Below are 25,286 nucleotides of genomic sequence, written 5' to 3' on the forward strand. Positions count from 1 at the left end.
GGGTCCACCATCGTGCCTATCTTCAAGTCAGGGGACCCTATGGAGCCAGGGAATTATCGCACTATTATGATTGGTCACACACTAGCACGATTATATGCATCCATTCTTGAGCAGCAGTTGAGTAGATGGGCAGAGAGAGAGGGCATTCGAGCAGAGAGACAGGCAGGGTTGAGGAGAGGTTTCTCTACTCTTGACCACATCTTGACTCTGCGGGCCATTATTGAGGAGGGCAGGTCGCATGGGCGACGGATTTATTGTAGCTTTGTGGACTTCCGCAAAGCATTTGATACAGTGCCCAGAGCCAGATTGATGAGGCGATTACACGAGATGGGGGTACCCACAGAGCTCATATGGGAGATTATGGCTTTATATAGATCAGTTGCACGACACATACGCACCCCAGAGGGGGTCTCTACTTTGGTTCACTCCACTATAGGAGTGAAGCAAGGTTGCCCGTTATCTCCTTCATTGTTTGGTATGTATGTGGATGAGGCTTCTGACTACATTGAGAGATTGGGGGACAGAGGAGCCCAGCTAGCAGGTACATGGATCCCACTATTGTTATATGCTGATGATATTGTGTTGATCTCTGACTCCCCTGAGGGTATGTAGCGTCATCTGGATGCTTTACATGAGTTTGCACATGATAGTGGATTGTCTGTCAACCTTGGCAAAACCAAGGTTATGGTGTTTAACACCACGCCACAGTGGGTTAGGCGATCAGCTCCCACATTTACATATGGGCACGAGATTGTGAAGTATACAGATGCATATACATATCTTGGGGTAGTATTCAGTGGGCCAGTGTTTTCGATGAGGAGAGCAGCAGAGACTAGATTGACTAGAGCACATGCAGCCCTGGGTGGTTTGGAGAGGATGTGTTCACAGGTTCAGTTTCAGGAACCTCAAACGAAACTTTGGCTTTTTGACACTCTAGTGACATCAGCTATGCTTTATGGAGTGCAGATATGGGGACCTTCAGTGGGCCATCACAGCCCAGGCGGATGGAGAGGTATGGAGAGGCCTTTGGTATCTGTGAATGCTAGGATTATTAGAGCCAAGGCCGTGGTACCTCATGAGATTATTCGAGCAGAGCTAGCGGCTGCCCCTCTGGTGATTGAGGCTCTTACGAGATCAGTCTCCTACATACATGGCTTGTGGGATCTCCCCCGAGATAGATATACACGCCTCGCCCTGGAGTCCTCCCGACAGTTAGCTTTACAGGGAGACACGGCTTGTTGGTATGGACAGATGACATCTTGGTTCCAGGCGCATGGTTTTAGCATGGACAGATTGCCTCCCTTCCAGTATTCTCTGGATGCACCCTCTCTCACTCTCACACGGACAGAGATTACCAGACTCATCCGTCAGGATTTAGTCCAGCTGGACATTAGGAGGACATGGATACAGCCGACTGAGGAGCTGGGCACGAAGATGGCTTTCTACAGAGAGCATTTTCTTCAGCTCACAGCAGATGGTTTTGTGATCACACCCAGTTACATGGATGTACACTTGTCTCATGCAGTACGATGTGCTATTGGTCAGATTCGCACATCCTCACACCAGCTTGAGATTGAGATTGGCCGATATAGAGGTATACCAGCTGAGGCCAGGATATGCCGAGTATGCCATGGGGAGCCAGAGTCAGAGCTGCATTATATATGCCATTGTACTGCATACTACGAGATAGGTGGTCGTTTCCACTGTTTATTCAGAGAGGGTTTTGGACATCAGCTATGCTTTATGGAGTGCAGATATGGGGACCTTCAGTGGGCCATCACAGCGCAGGCGGGTGGAGAGGTATGGAGAGGCCTTTGGTATCTATGATTGCTAGGATTATTAGAGCCAAGGCCGTGGTACCTCATGAGATTATTCGAGCAGAGCTGGCTGCCCCTCTGGTGATTGAGGATCTTATGAGATCAGTCTCCTACATACATGGCTTGTGGGCACGCCTCGCCCTGGAGTCCTCCCGACAGTTAGCTTTACAGGGAGACACGGCTTGTTGGTATGGACGGATGACATCTTGGTTCCAGGCACATGGTTTTAGCATGGACAGATTGCCTCCCTTCCAGTATTCTCTGGAGGCACCCTCTGTCACTCTCACAGGGACAGAGATTACCAGACTCATCCGTCAGGATTTAGTTCAGCTAGACATTAGGAGGACATGGATACAGCCGACTGAGGAGATGGGCACGAAGATGGCTTTCTACAGAGAGCATTTTCTTCAGCTCATAGCAGATGGTTTTGTGATCACACCCAGTTACATGGATGTACACTTGTCTCATGCAGTACGATGTGCTATTGGTCAGATTCGCACATCCTCACACCAGCTTGAGATTGAGATTGGCCGATATAGAGGTATACCAGCTGAGGGCAGGATATGCCGAGTATGCCATGGGGAGCCAAAGATAGAGCTGCATTATATATGCCATTGTACTGCATACTATGAGATACGTGGTCGTTTCCACTGTTTATTCAGAGAGGGTTTTGGACCACTTTCTAGAGTCATGGGGTACCAGGACCAGAGGTGTTTGGGATTGTTCTTGCTTGAGCTGCGGAGGCATAGAGATAGCCTGCTTAGGCGCACAGAGAGCCAGACTCAGAGGCACATTACAGACTTCTTTAGTCCAGCCATCACTGCGCCAGATGGACCACAGCAGCAGCAGGACATGGATACCGCCCACACCAGATTGATCGTGCGATTGAGCTTGGGTGGTCCAGACGCCCACGACTACGGAGGAGGGCATCCCAGCATAGACGGAGGTTGCAGCGGCGGATTTGGATTATTCTTGCGAGGCATGCGAGACACCCAGTCAAGGTGTTGACCACAGAGGATATTGAGGAGATCCGCCAGCGTCCGATGCGGCACATATTATGCGATGGAGGCACCTCCATAGTGTACCCCTCCATCCCACATGATATTGTATCCCCTCACTATATTCCACTCACCTCCATAGCGTACCCCCCCCTCACTATATTCACACCCTATAAGGGTTTCTGTTTACCTTCCATTTCCAGTTTCATTTTCTAGGTGCCAGTAGTATCATCTTTATTTTTCATTTTTTGGGTTTCTTTATTCAGACATTGTATCAGATCCACCATGATGTAACTTTTGGTCTCATAGGTCATTATGGCCTTTTGAAGACGTTAATATAACATTTCATTTCATGTCTCTCTTCGCTGCGCCCCCCCCCTCCCCCCCCGCCCTCGACTCTCTCTCTTCGCTGCCTACATTTCTGTTCGCCCCCACCTGCCCTCGACTCTCTCTCTTCCCTACCTGCATTTCTGTTCGCCCCCACCCGCCCTCAACTATCTCTCTCTTCGCTGCTTGCTTTCTCTCTCTTCGCCGCCTATTTTTCTCTTCGCTGCCTACATCTCTGTTCGCTGCCCGCTTTTTTCGCTACTGCCGCCTACTAGCCCCTCCGCCTCGCTGCCTTGTTGGCGCTATGCTGGCCCGTCTGCCTGTCCGGTTATGGCCACTTAAGTGTGGATACGCTGCACGTGCGGGCTTTCCGTGACCAGATGGAGGATAGCTTGCCAGTTGATGGCAGCAGCTGGCAAGAACTTTCCAGTACAGATGTTGGTAGTTCTTGTCTTCGTCAGTCGGAGAAAACTTTACAGGTAACTTATGCTGTGATGTCTCGTAGTATTCGGGACAAAGACACTCCTGTAGATGAGGAAGTTCTTTCCACGGGGACCTCTTGGAAAGCCAGGCAGGTGACAGTTGATTACTTGCAGAAGGAGGTGGATGTTGCACATTCTCCAGGCTTTGTGGTTTTGGATTCAGAGGGGATTGGTTACATGTTTCCAAAGGCCTTAAGTGGCCTTTAGCAAGTTTCTAGGACTTTGCATCCCACCGTAACAGTTGTTGATCCTTGTGAGCAGTATGGTGCCTCTCTCACTCGGAAGCAGAATGGTTCATTGATTTGGTTGATGTATACCAGATTGAATGGGAGCTTCCTGATGAGGCTGTTGAGCTCATGTTTGCAGAGGACTCTTTGCGAGGCAAGATTGCGTATCTTGTGGTTTGTGCAGCATGCGAAGGATCTTGGACTCTTTTACACAGGAGGGGGATTGATGGATGGAATCCAACTCCACGGTTGGAGTAACTGAGACTGGGGAGGAGATCCAGACACGAGGAGATCTACTTCAGGTGACAGTTTTACCCTCGGCTGAGGAGCAGTTTTATGGAGCAGTAAGAGGCAGCTGTCTCTTGCCTTGTCGACAGAGGCAGAGTACCGGGCTGCTTGTGGTGCTGCTTGCGAGGTGGTGACGTTGCAAAGGTTACTTGGCAAGATTGGGTTTCCACTGGTGGAATCCTTGGTCATCCAGAGGCACTTTGTTCGTAAAAAGATCATTTGCTGATGACATCTTGCTAGAGTTTTGTTCGACGGAGGACTGTGCGGTGGACCTCTTCACGAAGTCGCTATCTCAGGCGTTGCTCCGGCGGCGCTCCAGCTCCCTAGGGATGGTTCCACAGCTAGGAGCTGAGAGGGGGTGTTAGAAGTCATCTCCTGTCTATACATATACACCAGGGCCTCTGTTGTGGGTGTGCCTGCCCATATTAGGTGTTTTCTCATTTTTCCCCTCTCCATATTTTCCCCCATTTTTCCCTATTTTTCCATGGCTTGGGAGGCTGCCCTGTGATGGCAGGAGAACCCAGTTGCTGGCCGACTGCATCAGTATGCTTGTGTTCACATTCTGGAGCTGGCCAACTGGTCTGGACAGGTCGTGGACCTTTTTATGCAGGCCGACTGCTGTGTGCAGGTTGTGGGCTCTTTTGGTGTCCTGTCGGCTGTCCCTGATGCAGGCCGACTGCATGCTTGGGGCCATATAAAATGGCCCCATTGCCCCATGCCATTGTATCATCGTATTCAGGATTTTCCTTGTGTATATAGAGTAGAGTTACACGCCTATCTCTCTCTCTCTCTCTCTCCATTGCTGTATTTTTTCTGCACTTGCTCTTGTGTTCTCAGATTTTGTCTTCATCTCCGCTGCATATTCTGACAGAGGGGACCGCCGACCAAGAGAAGACCTCTGTAGAAATCTGTGGCGACTGGCCTGGACCTAGGGTAGGTCTGATGACTCAATGGTACCAGTTGTGCTCCTCAACCTGCGGAGCACGTCTCTGAGGACTGCTGACAGCTCAAAAAAGTCCCACATAACCCTGTCTTCTGCCTTAGTCCAAAAAGATGCTCAAGAATGATACCTGAACTCTATCCTCCTCTCCTCAATCGAACCGATCACTGTGCAGGCTGCCTCCATCTGAAACTCCAGTTAGGGGAAGCAAGGCTCCTGCGAAAGTTCCTCTCCTGCTCATGAAACGAGATGATTCTGTCCTGCGCTTTCCTCTATAAGAAAGAGCTGATCTTATCTCCTCAATCTGCCTGCAAATCTCAGGATCATGAATCAAGCTCTGGGGGATGCCGAGACTCTTCTGCTTCTCTAGTTTCCAAGAATCCTCAAGGCGGCAGAGAACTAGGGCATGGTCTGAGAGAGAGTGGTTCCTGCAATATTGCCAGTCAGTCACCTGCGGCTGCAAGCCCAGGGATCACATGCTAAGAATCAACACCTCCCAGGCAGAGTACTTGGCTCCCAGGATAGTGTCCCTAGTCTTCCTCCATATGTCCTCTAACATGTTGAAGTCCCCTCCCAAGAACCAGAGAGGCTACACCCTTATCCCATAAAGAGTGGGACCAATTGTCAAAGGGCATGGATGCAAGGACACCAACGCTAGGAGGTTGTCAAAAAATACCATGGTTGTCAAAGGACATGGACGCAAAGACACTGACGCCAGGAGGTTTTCAAAAAACACCATGGTTGTCAAAGGACATGGATGCAAGAACACAGATGCAAGACATCTTCTCCAATGACAATTAAGTGGCTTTTGGGAGGAGCTTGAATAGAGAAGAAACCCCATAACCAGGAAATTGATGAGGTTAACATAGTCTCTCCCATACTTTTCACTGCCGTCAAAACATACAGAGGGTGTTTGTTTAAATTTGACATATAATGTGAAAATTTAAAAGTGCTTGAGTATGAATGGTATTCTCTGCCTCGAAACAGCTTCTAAACTGCAATTTAATGATGTTTCAACATCTAGAGCATATTGTAAGTTTACTGTGTACAATTGCTCTTGCCTCCCGAATAGGCTTACCTTTCCAATGATGTTTGGGTAAAACACCCACGAGCACTTGATAAAGGTGTCAAGCAACCTGATCTTGGTGACAAAAAATCATTATTTCCAAGCAGCACTGGCATTAAGAAAAACAACAATAAAAAATTAGAAACTTTTATAATAATAAAGAAACCTAAAATGTTATGCACATTGAATTTGGGAGAAAATGGTGCATCTTCTTACCACCGGACAAGGCTCGATCCTTCCTTTTTTGAAGAGAAAGTAAACATTTCAGCTCCAACTCTAAATTCCTTCCATCCTAATTGAAAAAGAAAAAGTTTTTTTGAAACATTTGAAAGCATAATCTTCTCCTTTTTTTCCAGAAAAGAGACTTCTACCAAACGAGGGGGAAATCTCAACCAATCAGGTGCCTCATGCTGCCAACAAGGTCCCATATGAGTGGCAGTGAAAAATATGCCATAATCCCACTCTCATAAACTAGCCGTGCTTTCTCTCTGCACCCCTCAAAGATCCCTAGATTCTGGCCCAGCGGTAGCCACCATGAGGGTGTTGATGATAGCACTCCAAATCCTGCAAATGCACTGTGACTCATAAACCAAAGTGCCTTCAATGGCCTCAATGCATCTAGCCTTCCAAATGTGCCAGGCTATAGTGCTAGCAATAATCCCCCATGTACTATCCAACCTGCAGGTGGGACGTATCCTGACTCCGGCATGTCCTGAAGATAGGGATCATAATCACCAGATCCCTATCGTTCCCCTCATACATGAGTTGTGTGGGCCCGACTGTTCCAACCAAATGACAGCACTAAAAGAAATGTAAGCATCCTTCCTGATCCTTCCAAGGAGATATGCTATCACAGTCCAACTCCTATATGTGCTTCCCTGCACTCCCATAAGCAATGGTAGATTCTCTAAAGCTCCACATCTCGGGCATGCTGGGCTAACACCTATAAGATCAATCTCCACTGGTTGGTGGCGAGACTACCAAGTAGAGAAAGCCAAATAAAGGAGGATAGATGTGTCCTCCTATGAGAATGCCACAACCTCCTCCAAAAAGTCCCCTCTCAAAAAGGTCTAAGAGTAGGGACCCTCTGAATGTGTCCCAACACAAGATGCCTGGTGTTCCGCACAACATAACTAAAGAAGAGCATGCTTTCCATCCATTTGGTAGCATCCATGCACTTCCACTCATCCGGGTCCCACCAAAAATATAGGGCATCCTCCGTACAAGCTCCAAGCATCTGTGATCATCCCTAGGGCGGGATCAATATAAAAGTGTTTCCTTGCTCTGCCAACAACTCTCATAGGATGCACCACCAGGCCCTCAATGATAAAATCCTCCTGCATGTCACATCTCTCCAAATAAAATCCATCCTGTATAGAGAAAAAGACTCGTGCATCATCCTCCCCCAGCGTGGCGAGGCCCGTAACCGATAGAGGTGCAGCTTTCCCCGAGAAAACTCCAAATCACGAGTGATGAAGCCCTTCCAAGAAGGTCCATGTGATCCAGTGGTTGGGTATGACAACTCAATCAGCACAATCCTCTCTGACTAGTGCCCCATAGATGCTATGTAAGCACCCCTCTCTAATCCTCCATGAGGCTTTTAAGCCTCTTCAAATCCAATACTGCGGGGAAGAAAGTCTCCCAATCATCCCACTGAATATATGTTGCTGCCCGAAGAGGTCTACCATAGTGGGCTATCCATTCCAAGGTCAAGTCATTCCACATAATGGGCTATATCTATCTCCTAAGCTGACCGCGAAGGTATGTGAACCAAGAACCTCCTCGTGCAACCCCAAGACCGAAGAAGGGATCTAACCAAAGGGGAGGAAGGGAGCAGATGCTCTACCTCCAAGAAGATAAAGCCTAGGGTGTATATTCAGTCACTCCCCTAACCGGAGTACACCTAGTAACCTGCTAGATGAGAAAGTTCTTCCATGGCTCAATGCCAAGAAGAAATCCTTTGATAATCATCTTACAAAGCAACACCTTACACTGCACCTCAAGGCCTATAATGTCCAATCCAACCTCTTGCTTGAGTAGGATAATGGTTTCCCAAGTAACTCTAGCTTTGGTGTGTACTATGCCATCTAATCCTAATCAGAGAAAATTCCGAATCAGGCAACGTAACTGGGCAATGCATCCCCTATGAGGTACCCAACAAGAAGTGATGAACCAAGAAGTGGCCAGAAGTAGTCAGTTAACCACTAAGGCTCTAGATGCCAAATCAAGCTTCTTGCTACTCCAATAAAAGTTTGTTTTTAATGCTCATGAGCACAAGCGCAAATTGTTGTGCTGGGGAGATGTCAATGCCAACCTAGCAGCCAAGGTATCTGGCAGTGCATCCTCTCTCAATCCAAGTGAAGGAATGTGGGGGGGAGGATCTACTCTGTGGAAAATACAATGACAGTGAACCTCCGTGCTCTTCTCCTAGGAATGTGGGGGGAGAATCTACTCTCGGACAAACCACCTACCCCCTCCCCCCCATGGTGATAAGTCGGAACTACTTGACTGGCTCCAAGCGGCAAAAGGCCTGACACCCTACACGGTGGACATCACAGAGGTACCAAGAGACTCCACCAGCCCTTCCTCCGAGCACTATGAGGCTGTAGGGCTAGGAGAACCCGTCAAGGGTCGCCATAGAGGGCGCAAGATAGTCAAATGCCTCCCACACAAAGCCAACAAGCACCCTACCACAAGCCCGACCACTACCCCTTAGCCTTCCCTCTTGCCAAGACCCCGTCTAGGAATTCAATCTCAGCACTACAAAGGAGCCTCATCCCATCATGTTAGCCTCTTGGCTGTGGGATCACCCCACCCTACTTGACCAAGCCGCCACCTTCTTCCAATCTTATAAGGATGTCTTTGCTAGAGCCTAGGACATACGAGGACTTGGAAGGTGTTTCAGCCAACATTGGTGTTCACACCATACCACTCCAAGAAGGGACTCGACCTGTTCGTGAGCAAGCCTACAAGCTCAACCCAAAGTATGCAAAGGCAGTCAAGGTGGAGCTGGAAAAGATGGAGGACACCCAAATCATCTCCCCTATGGAACACTCGGAATGGCTTTCCTCCGTGGTCATCTCTCCCAAGAAGAAGACTAACAAGATCCATGTCTGTGCGGACTTCCGATCCCTCAACAAAGCAACCATCAAGGATGGATTTCAGCTCCCATTCATGGATCAGGTTCTAGAGGATATGGTTGGGCATGCCTGTACAACTTCATGAACAGGTTTAGCGGGTACAACCAGGTCGCCATCCCCCCCCGGACAACCGCCCAAAGACAGCTTTCGTCACCCAATGGGGTACCTACACATACAACAAGATGCCCTTTGGACTATGCAACGCTCCGGCCACCTTCCAATGGATCGTCACCAATATCTTCAGGGAGTACCTCCTCAGCTTTCTTCTTACTTTCATGGACGATTCACAAGCACTCACCTTGTCTCCCGAATAGAGGCCTTCCCAGAACATCTTTCTCAGTTAGCTCTAGTTTTCGCCAAGTGTTGCTCTTCCCAGATATGCCTCAGTCCCTTTCAGTGTCATTTCTTGGTGGTCCAAGGCACCCTACTAGGTCACATCATCTCTTCCGAAGGTTTGGCTCCCGACCCTGACAAAATCATTGTCATTCTTCACCTTCCTCCTCCCATCAGCCCTACAGGAACCCAAGTCTTTATCGGACACACCGGCTATCATCGTCATTTCATCCATATGTATGCCGATGTGGCCCTTCACCATTTTCCAGTGGTCTTACCCAGCATCTACCGCCTTCTCCTACCTTAAAAAGCGCCTCACCGATGCTCCCATTCTCATCCCCCCAACTGGACGACTATCTTCCATGTCCATTAAGATGCAAGCCTCACCGCTGTGGGCACGGTCCTTACTCAACCCAGTGCGGAATACAAGATGGACACACCAATCTACTAGGCCAGCCACCTCACACCCGCTGAACAAAACTACAATACCACTAAGCGGGGTTGTAACATGCGGAAGCTTCGGGGGAGATCAGTAACTTCAATGCTCAGAAATCAGCACACTTTTTGCAACGAAAATAGCGCACAAAACTGAATATAGATGTGCAAAAAATAGAGAGAGAGAAAAAGGGAGAAGAGGACATAGTATTGGGTCCCGAATACCCTCTGTAGGGCCCCGACCACGGATGGTGTATTTGCTTTTATTAGAATGATGCAAAACTGAAAATAAAAGACTGAACCTGAACCTTCATGGCTGAGGAGAATCACCTTGTGTTAGGTTCACCTTGGCTGTCCTTGACCTTGAGTTAGCTTCAGCACCTTGATGAAATATGAGCTGAATTAGACTGATTTATTCAATGGGTATTTATACCCTTCTCTTATGTTGGTCGGCTGGTTTCACTCCAGTCGGCTGACTGAAAAAAGCCTCATGACTGCATCAAATAGCATTAAATGCTAGAAATATCATGCCCATTCAGATCTGGCCGGCTGGCCAGCATGTGCATCTGACATGGGCTGCTGGGCAGCCTGTGTGGGCTGCCCCACACCGGGCCGACAGGTTTTTAAGGACTTGATGCCCTGTCGGCTGCCTGTCCAGAGGCCCTAGGGCTGGCCGACAGCCCTTCCAGTCCATCCCATGGCTGGTGGGCATAGCCAAGGCCCTCCTGGCCCTTTGGGGGTGGTTCTACACCTCCCCCATGCCCACATAATTATTCTTGGGGCAGCCCTATGGGCTGGCCCCATTCCTACATGCAAATCTTACCTGTCTACTCAACGGTTTGGCATCCGGTGTCATACCAGATACATAGAACCACTGACATCATTCCAGAGGGGGACTCTCACCGCGGACTGGCACTGATTCATGTGCAAGACAATGCACACCTGACCTCGGACGACTGGAGTGGAACCTTGGCTAACTCGTCCCGGACTAGGCTCACACGAGACCAGTTTTCCACCCTAGTTCCTGCACCTTCTGTACAGATATGTCTACGTGGAATCTGAGTGCGGGATGCATGTGACATCCCCTTTTGCTTAGCTTGACGGAAGCTGCATAGCCTCCAAATAATCCGTCAATAACGCCGGATAGTCGTCAAAAAACTCTTTGTCAAGCCATACCGCTTCGTGGGTCCCTCGGTCCTAAAACTTTGTGAGGAACTGTCTTTGTCTTCGGCCTGAGCCATGCTTGAAGCGGTGCAAAAGGATCTGTTCTGGAACCATAACTTCAGCTTCATTGATTCTTGAATGCCTCCAACGCTCGTGGGGTCATTCGAATCCGTTGCCTTCTTGTCTTGACACCCTGTAGCAGATCGGTGAGATCTGCCGAGAGGTCAGAAAACTTGTCTATGTGGGTGGAGTATGCCTGGCATATACCCACAAAGGATCTGATGTCATAAGCAGTGTGTCGTACTTCCCAATTGACAATCTCGGCCACCTTGGCCGGATCAAGTTGAATGCCTTCTGCACTAATTATATATCTAAGGTAACCTCGAACAAAAAAAATTCTGACTTCTTCTCATTGACATAGAGCTCGTTGCTTTCCAGTAACTTCAGGACTTTCTCCACATCAATGTCATACTGCTCAACCGTAGTTTAAAATACTAGTATGTCGTCCAGAAATATGAACACACACTTTCCAATCAAGTTCCGGAACACACGCATCATCATGCAGTTGAATGTGGCTGGGACGTTCGTCAAGCCAAAAGGCATGACGACAAATTCATAGTGGGCCCGTTCCGTACAAAAGGCCGTCTTGGGGATGTCCCCCTCCGCAATCCTCACCTGGTGGTACCCGCTCTTTAAATCGAGTTTCTTCGAGAACACCTTAGCCCCATTCAGCCTCTCGAGAATATAATCTATTTGAGGCATCAGGAATCTACTCTTGATAGTCAGCTTATTGAGTGCACGATAATCGACACACAAACGAGAAGACCCATCTTTTTTATTGACAAACAGGATCGGTGCTGCAAATGGCGACACACTAGGGCGGATGAAGCCAGATTGCAACAATTCTTGGAGTTGGCGGTCCAACTCCGATTCCATTGCCTTGGAAAGACGATACGGAAATTTGCTTGGGGCCCGGGGGTTCCGAGCCTAGGACGAGATCGATCTTGTGGTCCTCCGGTCCGGGGGACGGAGGGAGCTAGGGAGGGAGATTGTCCCAAAGAAAAATCTTCTGGAACTTTTCATGGAGAGCCAAATACTTCTCGGAAGCACTGGCCACGCCTGGGCAGTGTGGATGTATATCATCGCACAATGTGCGCCTTTCCTGATTGCTTGTTTAGCCTGCAAGTGGCTTATGAGCGGAAAGTTCAGAATTCCTGGCTCACACTTAATGGTCACTGGGGCGTTTGACACATTCCGACTAATCTGGAAAGTGTGCTTGTCCCACTTGACATCAGGAAGGAACTTGTGAAACCACTGAATGCCCAATATTATGTATGCTCGTACAAGAGGAGCAACCATAAAATCACGCACAAACTCTATGCCTTGAATAACTAACTTAGCACCTAGAGCTTCATACTTGATGCTCGTTGTTATGCCTATGCTAAAACCCTCAACTTGCTTGTCCACCGAAGTCAGGACGAAACGGGCACGCTGAGCGGCCTGTTTTGTGACCACATCCTCCGTGCTACCGCTGTCAAACAAGACAACGACTCTCTGGCCACCTATGTAGCCAAAGATCTTGAGCAATTCGTTGCGCTCATACTCCTGGTCATGGGTGCCCTTCTACTTATCTTTGAGCTCCCATCTAATGATTGCTCCAACTGAAGCATTGGGATTCAAAGAACTAGGGACAGCCACCACTGGGGTCTGTGTGGGAGCTGGGCTCACCATTGAAGCCGTGGAGGCTAAGGCGGCGGTCTTTGGAGTGGTAGTCTTCTTAGGACACTACCGAGAAGTGTGTCCTTTTGTATGACAAAAGAAACACCTACCCTCCTCCTTGTACTGAGCAATCTCCTCAGCACTCAACTTGCCACCACTGGTCTTGCCTACCTCTGCTTTTTGGTTTGTAGTAAGCTTCGGCACATTGGTCAAGTTCTTGGAGCCAGAGGCTCCCATGCTCTGTCCTGGGAAAGACCCCGTCTTGTTCTGGCCTTTTCCCCTCGAGGTGGTAACCTTGGGAGTAGCCGGCTAGGAAGTCTTGGGCTTGCCACCAGTGTGCTTCATTTCAGCACTCTACGCAAGCGAGAGTGCGTCTTCGAAGGTGGCTGGCCGAAACATACGCACCTCCCACTGGATTTACATATCAAGGCCATACAAAAATTGCCCTTTCTTGTCCGTATCAGATAAGCCTAATTGCAAACATAAGTTCGAAATTCTGTTGGCAAACTGAAGGACTGGTTGCGCGTTCTGACGCGCTCCCCTAAACTCGTCTTCGAGTCGCTCAAGGTACTGGGGCGGTAGAAACCGCTGCTTAAGGTCACGGACAAACTCATCCCAAACATAAGCTGCCATACCTAATCTGGTTTGGGCATGAGCCCACTGGGTCCACCAAGTCATGGCCTCACCTTCCAAGTACCAACTATGGCTAAGATCACTCTGTCAGTATCATTCTTTCTAACTACGGCAAAGTAGGCTTCAAATTGATGCAACCATGAATAAAGAATTGTGGGGTCGAGTTTACCATTATACTTACTGAAATTCATTTTCTCGAGAAAATGATTCGAGGAAGCCCCTGGTGTCAGTCTTGCGTCCAAAGCCGCAAAGGTATCACTCATGTTCCACGCATTGCATGGCTTCATCTTCACATTGTCGGATCTTCAATGCGCGCATCTGCAACTCAAGCATCGAACTCGGCTACGGTCATGACCCTTCGAAAGGGTCCCTGTGTAGAGGATCTGGTATCTAGGAAGGAGAGGGAGGAGGAGACGAAAAACGCGGAGCTGGAGAACGGGTGCGCTTGTCCAGAGCCAATATCTGCGCCTTCTGCTCTTCCAACTTGGTACTCTGGTCTACAATTGCTTGCACCATCTGTTGAAACATCTCTTTCACACTCATGCGTGATGCCCTAGCTAGGCTGCCTGGTGCACTTTGGTCCCAAGGTTTTTGGTCTCCCTCATCGTCGAAGCTCGCCATAGCAGAAAAATGCATCTCCTTTCCGAAGCGCAATCTGACCATCCACTGTGTGTGGGAGACTTCCAGAGGCTTTCGGAGGCTGAAACCAACCATCCTTCGAGGGACAAGAGTCACTCCGAAAGGGGAGGTCCACCGGAGTCTAAAAACCAACCACACAAGCGAGAAAAAAATTTTGGTTTCTTGCTGAATCTTTACACTTGAAGTAGGCTCTGATACCACTATAACATGCGAAAGCTTCGGTGGAGATCGGTAACTTCAATGCTCAGAAATCAGCACACTTTTCGCGACGAAAATAACGCACAAAACTGAATATAGATGTGCAAAAAATAGAGAGAGAGAGAGAGAGAGAGAGAGAGAGAGAGAGAGAGAGAGAGAGAGAGAGAGAGAGAGAGAGAGAGAGAGAGAGAGAAATGAAATGAAATGAAATGTTATATTAACGTCTTCAAAAGGCCATAATGACCTATGAGACCAAAAAGTTACATCATGGTGGATCTGATACAATGTCCGGAAGTAAAAAACCAGAAAATGAAAAATAAAGATGATACTACTGGCACCTAGAAAATGAAACTGGAACTGGAAGGTAAACAGAAACCCTTATAGGGTGTGAATATAGTGAGGGAGGGGGGGGGGGGGGTACGCTATGGAGGTGAGTGGAGTACAGTGAGGGGATACAATATCATGTGGGACAGGGGGGTACACTATGGAGGTGCCTCCATCTCATAATATGTGCTGCATCGGACGCTGGCGGATGTCCTCAATATCCTCTGTGGTCAGCACCCTAACTGGGTGTCCCGCATGTCTCGCAAGAATAATCCGAATTCGCCGCTGCAACCTCCGTCTATGCTGGGATGCCCTCCTCCGTAGTCGTGGGCGTCTGGACCACCCAAGCTCAATCGCACGATCAATCAGTGTACCGCTGGTGTGGGCGGTATCCAATATTGGGTCCCGAATACCCACTGTAGGGCCCCCACCACGGATAGTGTATTTGCTTTTATTAGAATGATGCAAAACTGAAAATAAAAGACTGAACCTGAACCTTCTTGGCTGAGGAGAATCCTCTACCCTTGACCTTCAATCCTTCACCTTTGTGTTAGCTTCTCCTTGGCTGTCTTATGCTGGTCGGCTGGTTTTACCCCAGTCGACTGACTGAAAAAAGCCTCTCACGACTGCATCAAATGGCATTAAATGCTAGAAATATCATGCGCATTCTGATCTGGCTGGCTAGCCAGCATGCGCATCTGACATGGGCTGCTGGGCTGCCCCACTCCTGGCCGACAGGCTTTTAAGGGCTTGATGCCCTGTCGGCTGCCTATCCAAAGGCCCTAGGGCTGGTCGACAGCCCTTCCAGCCCATCCCATGGCTGGTGGGCACAGCCAAGGCCCTCCTGGCCCTTTGGGGGTGGTTCTACACCTCCCCCATGCCCACATAACTGTTCTTGGGGCAGCCTTATGGGGGGCTGGCTCCATTCCTACATGCAAATCCTACCTATCTACACAGCAGTTTGGCATCCGGTGTCACACCAGATACACAGAACCACTGACATCATTCCAGAGGGAGACTCTCAGCACGGACTGGCACTGATTCATGTGCAGGACAATGCACACCTGACCTTGGACGCATGTGCAGGACAATGCACAGCTGACCTCGGACGGACCTCGGACGATTGGAGTGGAACCCTGGCTAACTCGTTGGGCTCACATGGGACCAGTTTTCCACCCCAGGTCCTGCACCTACTGTACAGATATGTCTATGTGGCATCCAAGTGCAGGATGCACGTGACAGGGGAGGGCTTCACTATAGTCTATGCTTGCCAAAAGTTCCGACACTATCTCTTGGGCTCCCACTTCATCATCATCTCGAACCACCATTCTCTCAAGTATCTCCTCAACAAGCCCCGAGTGGCAGGTCGTGCCTGGCGGTGGTTGCTACTCTTCTAAGAATTCGATTTTGAGATCCTCCTTCGACTGGGCAAACATCACGTCATGGCGGACCACCTCTCCCGCCTCGCCACTAGAGAGTCTTGCCAACAAGTATTGAGGATGACCTTCCTGATAGCGTTATTTTTAAAGTTGATGCCACCCCGGACTGGTATGGGGATGTTCTTGCCTTGCTTTCCACATGACAATTTCCAACTGGTGCTAGCCCCAAGGACAAGCACCATCTTTTGGTAAAAAGCCAACCCTTCCAAACATAGCTGGCCAACTCTACAAGGCTGGTCATGATGGAACTTTACCGAGGTGCATCAGCCCTCATGAAGTGCCTCACTTGGTCAAAGAAGCCCACTCCGGCCCTAGTGGTGGTCACTATCCCGGCCACATTTGAGGCGCCCTCTTGTTGCAGCACGGCCTATGGTGACCAACAATGTTCAAAGATTCCATTCAATTTGCCAAATCTTGTGATACTTGCCAACGGTGCGGGCCCAAACCCACACTCCAAAAGCCTCGGTTCCAAGAAGACTAACTGTTACTGGTGTACCAAGCTCGTTATTTGAAACGGGCAAAAAAGTTGGTTTCAGCTTGGGAAGGACCATTTCTAGTCCACCACATTCTCCTCAAGGCACATTGCAACTCCGCACTTTGGACGGCCTGCTTCTTCCACTGGTTGACGACTCAAGGATCAAGTCTTATCCCGCAAAAGCCTCCCTTGCCGCCTCCTCTTAACCATCATCCACCCCACCTTCCAAAGAAAAAAAAACGATGCAAAAAAAAAAAGAGCCAAAAACAAAAACAAAAACAAAAACAAAAGAAGAAGAGGAAGCCTGAAAAACACGCTGCACACTTTGGAGAATCCTTTTAGCATGGAGAGTCGGTAGGTGGGATCAAGTAGCTGGTGCGGTGGAATAATTATTGCACACCACTTGAAGTAACCATAGAGTTGGATTGCCTTTGGGGTTCCCACGAGACACCACTGAATCCCACTGGTCCATTCTCCTTTGGTTGTTGTTGCAGTGGAATAATTGTTGTGCCACTTAAAGTAGCCGTTGAGTTGGATGGCCTTTGGGGTTCCCACTAGAAACCGTTGAATCCCACTGGTGCACTCTCCTGTGTCTTGGGGTTCCCATGGGACAAGTGGTGTTCCACTGATCCAGTGTGTGAACATGAAGTTCCATCAATCCAGGACAAGTGCTGTTCCACTGATCCGGTGTGTGAACATGAAGTTCCACCAATCTGGGACAAGTGGCATTCCACTGATTCGGTGCACACATGAAAGTGGAGTTCCACTAATCTGGGCACCCTTGGTGGCTACACATTGTCAGAGAGAGATTGTCATAGAGAGGCCCTCCTCAGGCAACAGACATGACGCCTTGATCAGCAAGAGCCATCCATCAGTGACTGCTTTGGACCCCACATGAGTGTGACAAATTCTCGGCCCACAGCCAATAACTGAGGGGACTGAGAGATCATGGACGGGACACCCGCGCTCACCCATGAGAGTACCTCCCAGATCCAAGACCCACTAGCACCACGTATAACTAGAGTCATCTGGGATCGAGCACTGCCCCTCCAAAGAGCTAGATGCCCTTGCCCTCCGAGATCCAATCTCTCTTCTCCTCAGCTCCATATTTGGGATATACTCTAGTGCCATAGAGCGGCCGTGCCTTGGGTGGTGGAAATTATTTCCATGCATACTATGTAGTGGATGAGGACGGCATTACATTGTACATCTAGGTCAGTATACGGGCCTATTTCCTTTCGGCACTTTTATTTCCATGTTTATGACCTTCAGTTTACACATGAACCTATCTGGGATATACTTTGGCAGTGGACATTGCCTCCCTATATGCTCTTATAGAGGAGGATGACACATGATGAGCTTCTCTGATTTCACTAGCCTTACTATTTAAGCGTAGTATGTGGGCCTATTTTCTTTGGGTTTTTTTTTCCCCAACTGGCCTTAGGCCCAAGATCCTCCCGTTGTTATTGTTTTTTTTTTTCAGAAAGAGACTTCTATTAAGTATGAGAAAAACATACAACAATCACAGCTATAAGCCAGAAAAGAATAGAATCACCCCAATATGTAAGGTGATTTCAACCACTGAGGAGCATCATGATGCCATGTAAGACCTGTGGTACTACAGGAAAAGAAGATGCCATGGTCCCATTCCCGCATAAATATCACACACTTCGCCTACGCAGAATGAGAGGGCCCCTGAATGCGAGCCCAAGTAGCCATAAGAGTGTGGATGATATCACTCCATATAGTACTAATGCACTGAGACCCAAAAATCTAGACACCCTCAATAGCCTCCGTGCATCTAGCTCTCCAGATCTGTCATGTTGTAATACTGGCAATAATCTCCCAACTGGTGTCAATCCTCTGTCTAGGGGGTGTATAATCAGAGTGAGGAACATCCTGCAATAAACCATGCTGGGCAATACCTCTACGAATGAAAATAGCAGAATCTGTACCACTGCCCTCATAAAAAAGCTGCGGACCAGACTCGGAGAGCCAAGCAACTGTCCCCCAAGTCACATGCATGGCTCGGCCACTCAATTTGCCCATAAGTTGGGCTACAGGACCCCAAATCTACTGTGCTGTGCTGCATCCCCATAGACAATGTTGTACGGTCTCAGAATCTGCCGCACATCTAGGACAGGAAGGTGCTACACCGAAAACTGATCTCCACTAATTGGTGGGGAGACCACCATGTAAGAATAACCAAAAGAAATGAGAGATCTGGCTCCTTCTGTATGAGTGCCAATATCTGCGCTGTATCATTGGAGAAATATCATAGCTCTCCCAATGAGCCCTGAGAGTAGAGATCCTATGCATCTGTCGAGTGAGGAGAAGCCTGGCATTCCGAATAGTGAAACTGAAAAAAGGAAGGCTTTTCAAAGGATCGAAGGCATCAATCCACTCCCACTCTCCTGGATCCCACTGAAGATATCTGATAGGAGTGCCACCATATAGCCACAAACACCAAGAGACATGAGTCACTATCTGAGGAGAAGGGTAATGAACCAGTGCTTCCCCGAGCGACCAACTATCCTCACTGGACTAAGCCTAGTATCTGGGATGATCTCCTCCATACTACATCTCCTCAATCTCCTACCAGGCATGATAGAATAAATGAGGCAATCTGTATCCTCCTGGCCCGGGAGAGCAATGATTTGCAAAGATATGCCTATCCTCGAAAATACTCCCAGCCAACTCGGATGATAGTCTCCGTGAAAGGTCCCAGAAAGCCACTCATGCGGAATAGCTGCATCAATCTGATCAATATGAATGTGAGAGCCCCTAAGATGCTGAGTGGATGCAACTCTCCGATCCTCCGGAAGACTCTTAAAGGTCTTCCAAGCAAGAACTGTGTATGCGCATCTCTCCCATCCTGACCATTGCATATAACGAGATGCACCAAGTGGCCGACCAGCCTCATCCCTAATAAACTCGTTCCACATAATAGGTTGTCGGTCAGCCTCGTCCAAAGACCTAGGAAGCCTTTGTTGCAAAAAATATCACATGCTTCTCCATGCTCTGACAATGGCTGCAATAAGAGGGGAAGATGGTGCCCTAGTATTAGCCTCTGTGAACAAAAAACGTGTGCTGGGCATCCTGTCTCTCCCGACCTTGGGTGTACATCTGGAAATCTGAGACAAGAAGAAATCCTTCCAAGACTCGGTGCCTGGTATGAAACCTCTGACCACAAGTTTGCAAAGCAACGCGCTGCACTAAACATCCGGATCGATAATATTCAAGTCCCCCTCTCTTTTGGGCTAAATAACTGAGCCAAGCTACCCTGGCACGAGTTTCTGAGGTGCCATCCAAGCCCAACCAGAGAAAATTGCGGATCAATCTCCGCAATTGGCCAATGCACGCACGAGAGAAGCACCAACAAGAGGCAATAAACCAAGCTGAGGCAAGCAAAACCTGATTAGCCACCAAAGCTCTGGAGGCTAAATCTAATCTCCTGGAACGCCAATGGAGGAGCTTCTTTCCGGATACTCATAAGTACCAGAGCAAACTGCTCTGCAGGAGAACTATCAATCCCAACTTGGCATCCCAAATATCTAGCAGTGCATCCTCTGCTGATCCAAGTAAAACCAAGCTCTGCACCCCAATCAATTCTCGGTGAATCACTAACCCAAAAACCAACAAATTTGTGCCAATTAATGGGTGCCCCTGCTGCCAAACAGAACTCCCCTAGTGCGGAAGGAACATAAGCATATATGTGAAGCCTCCAAAAACAAGGCTGTGTCATGAGCTAACTCAGAGTCAACCAACTCCTCTTGACTACGAAGAGTCAACCTCAATCCCGAAATACCAACAGTGGAGCGGAGAAAGATGCTCATGGCCTCTGCAACTATGATATATAATAATGGGGCTAATGGGCAGCCTTGTCGTACTGAGCGAGAAATATGAAACCGCACTCCTCTATCACTGCAAGCAAGAACTCTATTGTGGGCATCACGATAGATGCATGAAACTCCCTTGATCCATCTTTGAGAGAAGCCCATATGACTAAGAGTACCCTCAAGGAAGTCCCAATCCACTCTATCATAGGCCTTCTCAAAATCCAAGAGCAGAATGGCTAAGGGTTGATCGCTCGCTTTAGCCCATTCGACAACCTCCCAAAACGAGAAAATGTTATCAAAGATGCTCCTGCCGTGTAAGAATCCATTCTGAGTATCATGAATAACATCCTGCAAAATTGGCTGCAACCTGATGCTCACTGCCTTAGCAAGAATCTTATAGGCAGTCCCAAGTAAGGTGATAGGTCTCCACTGGCCAATCAATGTCTTATCCCTGCTCTTAGGAATAAGATAAATAAGCCCCTCAATGACAGAAGAAGGCATAGAACCTGTGTCCCACATCTCCTGCAAAGCCGATGTGATCTCATCCCTGATCTCATCCCAAAAAGTAATGAAAAAAACAGGGGAGAGGCCATCCTCCCCTGGACACTTACCATGAGGTAAGGCATGAAGAGCATGACTGAACTCCTGCATAGAAAAAGGGGCATCCAGAGCGGCACACATCTCCTCAGTGATCAAATGTGGCAATGCATTCCAAACCTTCCTCTGTGCTCTATGTCTCAAATTAGAATGCGGCTCAGCACTAAGAAGCTGGCAATAGAAATCGGTGGCAATCTGTCTAACCATAAGAGGATTTGAGTGAAGAGTGCCATGTGAATCCTACAATTGCCTGACACTATCTCTAGCATGAGATGGGTTGTGAGAAGCAAAGAAATGTTTGTCACATCTGCCACCCATTTGTGTCCAAAAGGATTCCTGGGCATGGAAACGGTACTCCGCGCCCTGCTCAAGAGAGTGATGAAGTTCTGCTCTAACAGTACATAAAGAATCTGCAACCCATTGAGCATGAGGATGTTTCTCGTGCTCTTTCTGCAAGGCAGCCAATCTACATCTAATAGCCCTTTCTAAGTCCAAGGCCTCTTGCCTCTTAGACAGGGCACATGTGTGATAAAAGTCACTAATATCACAGAGAGCAGAGGCCAGGCTTTGAGAGGCCTATAAGTAGTCATGAGATCTCCAAATATCAAGCATACGACGCGATAGCTCTGCATCTGAAAACAAATGATCAGGGATGCGTACATGGGGTGCTGATCCATGGCAATTCGGATCTCTAATACATAAAACCACCGGGCAATGATCCAATTTGGAGGTGCCTGTAGCAATAAAAGTATGTAGTGGGCGGCCGACTTGAATCCAGATAAAATAGCTTCTGAAAAAAGGCGGGAGCAGAGGATGGGGGGCAAGGGCGGGAGCAGCAAGGGAAGCAAGGGCAAAGGGGCAGGTGGGGGCAGTAGAGGGGTAGGCAGGGACTGAAGGGAGGGGGCAGGCAGCAAAGGGGCAGGCGGGGGCAGTAAAAGGGGCTGGCGGGGGCTGAAGAGAGGCCGGGGGGCAGCAGAGGGGCTGGCGGGGGCAGCTGAAGGGCAGGCGGGGGCTGAAGAAAGGCTAGCGAAGGCTACAGAGGGGCAGGCGGGGGGATGCAGATGGACAGGCGAGGGCAGCAAATGGGCAAGCGTAGGCAGCAGAGGCAGGCGGGAGCAGCAGAGGAGCAGGCGGAGGCAACAGAGGGCAGGCGGGGGCAGAAGAGAGACAGGCGGGGGCAGCAGCGCGGGTTCACGACTTCAGCATGACATTTTTGTAGTTGAAAATTTTGTGGTTTTTCGTAGTTATTGTTTTTCACTGCCCATAGGTGCTTTTTTATCCAGCCGTAGGCAATGCTGCCGGGGAAGCACCTTGAGACCAAGGGGGCTTTGCAGAGACTTGTTTATGTTTATGATCTTTAGTTTACACATAGACCCATTGAGTCTTTCATAGATGTTAATAACATCTTTCTTTCTCTTTTTCTTTCCAAATAGGGGTGCAGGCCCCAGGGTCTATGAGACCTCATCAGGATTGAGGATAGCCACTTGGAACTGTAATGGTATATTGTGCTCAGACCAAGGGGGCTTTGCAGAGACTTTCAGAGGGAGGGACATTATCTTCTACACGGAGACATGTCAGATCCCTGAGAGAGGATTGCCACGGGTCTCTGGATACAAGTGGGAGTCAGCATACGGGGAAGAAACCAGAGCTTGTGGAGGAGTGCGGGGACCAGGTGGAGTCACAGCTCTATTTAGACCACAACTTTGCAGGATTTTTGGTGATCTGGAGAGATGAGGTGGCCCGTTACGAGGTTATGCCTACCAAGGGGCAGATTAGAACATATCACAGTTTGCTATATTTCGCCAGAGACATCCACATATACAGTCCAATGGTCAATCACCAAACCTGCCCTTGTATGATGACATTACAGAGTACTCCAAGTTGGGGGTGGCAGCATGGGGAGGTCGAATGACTGCAGACACGTCAATCTGCCGCCAGCAATTGTCAAGCTTCTACTACCATTTCCGGGGGGGGGGGGGGGGGCACTCAGAAGACCCAGCAGGGTCTATGCCGAAGGAGAAAGAAGAAGAAGAAGGGACATGCTCCTTTTTGGGTGACTTCCGGATGGAGAGCCATCAGATCTTCCTCGTTGATTTCGGAGACCCCAGCTTGCTACATGAGCTAGATCCTATAGATATGGGCACGCAAAGAGTATCACAGGATCTTGGGCACACCACTTTCTTTGGCAGATCTCTTCTAGAGATGGGGGCTATATATAAGCTCACCATTTACAATGGTATGGCCAGATAGATGGCCTTCTTCTGGAGGCCTCACTTGCTTCCCACATAATAGAGGCTCTTGCACAGTTGACTATCGAATGGGATCCCCCCTTGGCCCCTTTCAACACACACACACACCCCTGCCACAGGATGCATACGCAAAAAATCCTTACCACCCCCCAATCAGCCACCCCTCAATCAACCACGTGCCCACCATGTCAACCCTCTTCACTATTCCTAACATCACTAAAGCCATACAAGAATGGTCATGAGGGGTCACTCGTGGAGCACATTACACATTGCACCCAAATAAATATAGGACTATCATGATTGGTCATATATTGGCCAAACTTCCTTAATCTGTGCTAGAGTCAAAGATCAATGCTCTAAAAGAGACATGGATTCACGGCCACAAGATAGGCCCACGTTTTTCCCTTTTTTCACTATATAAACAAGGTCCTACACTCTTTGGAAGTGTAGTGAGGAGCCTTTGTAAGTGCTTTGTGCAAGCTACCATATGTTGGTAATATAACTTGGTGGATCCTTTGTGGGCATGAGCTTATCTCCTCATTGCATTAAAGTAATCTTTGTGGTATTCATGTTTGTCATTTAATTCATGGTCTTTCATTTGTTAACCCATCACATGCTAAGTGCATCTAGCATTACTTATGTGCATTGATGAGTTTGGTTATGCATCATTATCTTTGTGATTAACCATTCTTGCATTCCACTCTCATCCCTATTTCTTAACACAACCATCACGAGTTCCTTCCAGGTGACATGAGGGCAGCACAAGACGACATATACAGCTGGTGCCTGAGGACCCTCACAGGAAGACCAGACAACATATACAGCTGGTACCCGGCGCCATCATGGCTCCCAAGGGTCACCCTGGATAGAGGTCATCAGTTACTGCACACTAGATGCCAACGGCCCTCTGGCCTGAAGCAGACCGACATGCAGCAGCTTTAGATCCAAGAGATTCTACAGACGCACAAGGATGCACCTTATGGATACAGAGAACCTCTTTGAGGTCATAGATTCACCTACTTTGAATATGCTATTTTGGATTGATGATGAGGCCCTGTTTTCTCTCATCAGCCAAAGGCCATCTTGACCCTCATGAACTCATTTGAGGTAGGTAGCCTTTTTCTTTTTCAGTTCTTTTCCATGTCTCAGCGTCTCATGGGTTCATTATACTACTTTTGGTCTCATACCAATTCGGTCTTTTATAGACGTTAATGCAACTCTCTCTCTCTCTCTCTCTCTCATGGTTGATGCAAGCAACCACATACCTTCATAGGATCTCGTCTCTTGAATTTAATTCTCTGCCAAATATTTCATTGACTTCATCCATACAGCTAGCAAACAATGGAACATCATGCTATTACAATACTACTAGATTGGCTTCTCTCTAAAGGCATTCATGAGAGAGACTACCACCCTTTTAGTATAGTCTTGACCCTGCAATCTCAACCTTACAACAAACTGGGCATCCTCCAGCTACATATCTTTCAGAACATGGGATTCATGTTCCGAAAGGCATTCTCTCTAAAGGCATTCATGAGAGAGACTACCACCCTTTTAGTATAGTCTTGACCCTCCAATCTCAACCTTACAACAAACTGGGCATCCTCTAGCTACATATCTTTCAGAACATGGGTTCTCTCTCCACAACAACACAACAATGGGTTTCTATCCAGATCATTTCTTACACCTTTCTATATTCATTCAGAGGTCCGAGTACCTTTGTCACATGCTTTGAGGATTGTCGCTGGTCAGATCAGAGTCTGTGAGACAAGCTTCATAGGGAGCAACAATTACAAGAGACTTGTAGTATTTGTCAGTCATGTGACAGCGGGAAGCTGGAGACGGAGGAGCACTAACCCCATCTATTATGAGATCCCTAGTACTGTTTTCAGTTGACTAACTAGCATTGTCTGGGGCTCTTTTTCTTTGGAGATGCAAAGCAAAGGGACGGACCTTG

General features: G+C 48.4%; 1 protein-coding gene across 3 annotated transcripts in view; it reads right to left on the reverse strand.

Annotated features, from left to right (window-relative positions):
• LOC147616843 (uncharacterized) overlaps positions 1 to 25,286 on the reverse strand; it is a 142,187-nt gene that overhangs the window by 116,098 nt on the left and 803 nt on the right. For 2 of the 3 annotated variants that reach the window (XM_086776480.1, XM_086776481.1), the window contains exons 3-4: positions 6,362 to 6,437; positions 6,158 to 6,254 (exon numbers count right to left, since the gene is read on the reverse strand). In XM_086776480.1, the coding sequence (XP_086632606.1) occupies positions 6,158 to 6,254; positions 6,362 to 6,437 (173 nt within the window). Of the gene's footprint in view, positions 1 to 6,157; positions 6,255 to 6,361; positions 10,376 to 25,286 lie in introns of those variants that run through there. The other variant, XM_086776482.1, reaches the window with a different exon arrangement.

This window comes from Cibotium barometz, chromosome 37 (assembly GCF_041138505.1).
Source record: "Cibotium barometz isolate CiBa-2024 chromosome 37, ASM4113850v1, whole genome shotgun sequence".
NCBI classification, from domain to species: domain Eukaryota; kingdom Viridiplantae; phylum Streptophyta; class Polypodiopsida; order Cyatheales; family Cibotiaceae; genus Cibotium; species Cibotium barometz.